At 64.1% G+C, this 1773-nt stretch overlaps 1 protein-coding gene across 1 annotated transcript in view; it reads right to left on the bottom strand.

Annotated features, from left to right (window-relative positions):
- The window catches only part of LOC104497195 (semaphorin-4G-like), a 7928-nt gene that overhangs the window by 1403 nt on the left and 4752 nt on the right, over nucleotides 1–1773 (bottom strand). Inside the window, exons 8-13 of the mRNA XM_010140415.1 lie at nucleotides 1582–1751; nucleotides 1275–1419; nucleotides 975–1197; nucleotides 774–889; nucleotides 263–414; nucleotides 13–65 (exon numbers count right to left, since the gene is read on the bottom strand). Of these exons, the coding sequence (XP_010138717.1) occupies nucleotides 13–65; nucleotides 263–414; nucleotides 774–889; nucleotides 975–1197; nucleotides 1275–1419; nucleotides 1582–1751 (859 nt within the window). The remainder of the gene's footprint in view (nucleotides 1–12; nucleotides 66–262; nucleotides 415–773; nucleotides 890–974; nucleotides 1198–1274; nucleotides 1420–1581; nucleotides 1752–1773) is intronic.

Raw genomic sequence — 1773 nt, 5'->3', positions numbered from 1 at the left:
CCCCTGCAGCTTAGAGGCTCCGGCATCCCTCGTTGCCAGTCTGGATGTCCTGCACCAGCTGTGCGCTGCAAGACAAAGGGGGTTTCAGTGGTACAGTCCTGGCCGAGCCCACCCTTATAGGGGTACAGCCACCAGCAGACCCACCAACAGGTGTCAGACCCTTGGGGGTGGCACTGGGGTGACTGTGCCACAGGGTGATGTGCAACAGCAGGGGATGGGGCAGGTGGACGGGACCCCACTGGGGATGGCAGGCTGTCCCTACCTGTCAGCGGTGGCAGTGGGGCGACAGGCCCTGCCGTCCCAGGCGCAGTAGGGGTCCCGGGCGAGGACACAGTCGTAGCAGGAGGTGTACTGGGCACAGGAGGCCAGGGGCACCTGCAGGACCCCACTGGCTGCCCCCACGTACAGGCTCCTCTGGGGGAAAAGGGCTGGCTCAGCACTGCCCTGGTGTGGTGCTGCTGGGCTGTGGGGTGACCCATGGTGCCCAGAGATTCCCCCTCAGCCCCGCCAGTGCAGCTCACCCTTGGTGGGGGTGCACGGGGAAGGGCCACCAGCTCTAGTTAGTGCCAACTGCTGCAGCTGGCACCTGGCAAGGAGGTGGGGGCCAGGTTAGTCCCTTTCCCCTGGCTGCACCGCTGGGCTCTGGCACATATCCTTAGCTGGGGGTGATCCAGGAATCGTGTCCCCCCATCCCCCGAACAGCCCAATGGCAGCTTCACAGCACACACATGCCCCATGTGTAGTGTCCCCCCCCCACTTCTTCCACCGCTTACCTGGGTGTGGGAGATCACCAGGCTCTCCACGGGCTGTGGGTCCCTGAACACCTGCACCTCCTCCACGATGTGGATGCCAGAGCCTAGCACCACAGCCTTGTGGATCCAGCCATCACCTGGAGAGCAGAGCAGGCGTTCAGGAGGGAGCGTGGGGTGTCCCTCCCGCCCAGCAGAGACCTGGCAAACTCGTCCTGTGCTCACCAGTCCCCATGAAGAGCACGTCGTAGGAGCGGCCGTCGAGGGCCTGCACCCTGTCCACGGCCAGCCGGCTGTACGCCACACTCTTCTTCACTAGCAGCGGCTCCCCGCCAGCTGGCTTCACCTCCTCAAACATGAGTGGGTGCAGCTTGACAAAGTCCAGGACGCTGTTGGGCAGGTCCTGTGAGGAGTTGTAGCCCCTCCTGCGTGAGCGGTCTGTGATGCACTGCCCAGGGGAGATGGGAGTCAGGGGAGGATGTGGCCACCCCACACACCCCCTGCTCCACACCCCCACACACTCACAGAGCCGGGCCGGGGCTCAGGCACTGCTCCGTCGTAGCGGGACCACTTGCGAGCTGAGTCCTGGTACTCCATGTAGGGGCCCTCGAAGGCGTCCTGCACCGCCGAGATGCTGTAGCGGCACACGGCTGAGGCCTCCATGGTCCTCCTGGGGACAGAGCCTCGCCTGAGCGTGGGCAGACACACAGATGGTCCCCAGTGATGCACCCCCAGGTGTGCAGGGCCCACCTGTGTGTCCCCTCAAGCTTCTCTGGTCCCCACCATGCCACAGACTTTTAGCCCCAGTTATTTTGGCCGCTGCTCTGCTCACCACTGTGCTGAGAGTGTGAAGGCAGCGTAGAAGACAGTGCTGGCCCAGCCACCCTCGTCCAGGCTGCAGACGCTGCGCAGCACCTCGTAGTAGGGGATGTAGCAGACCAGGCGCGCCTTCATGAAGGACGTCCACTTGCGCTGCAAGATCTTCTTCCCACCCACGTCACTCTGGGAGGGTACAGAGAGCATT

Source organism: Buceros rhinoceros, unplaced genomic scaffold, assembly GCF_000710305.1.
Source record: "Buceros rhinoceros silvestris isolate BGI_N320 unplaced genomic scaffold, ASM71030v1 scaffold38737, whole genome shotgun sequence".
In the NCBI taxonomy this organism is placed as follows: domain Eukaryota; kingdom Metazoa; phylum Chordata; class Aves; order Bucerotiformes; family Bucerotidae; genus Buceros; species Buceros rhinoceros.
Note: the sequence above shows the minus strand (reverse complement) of the source record. Positions and strands in the feature narration are given on the sequence as shown.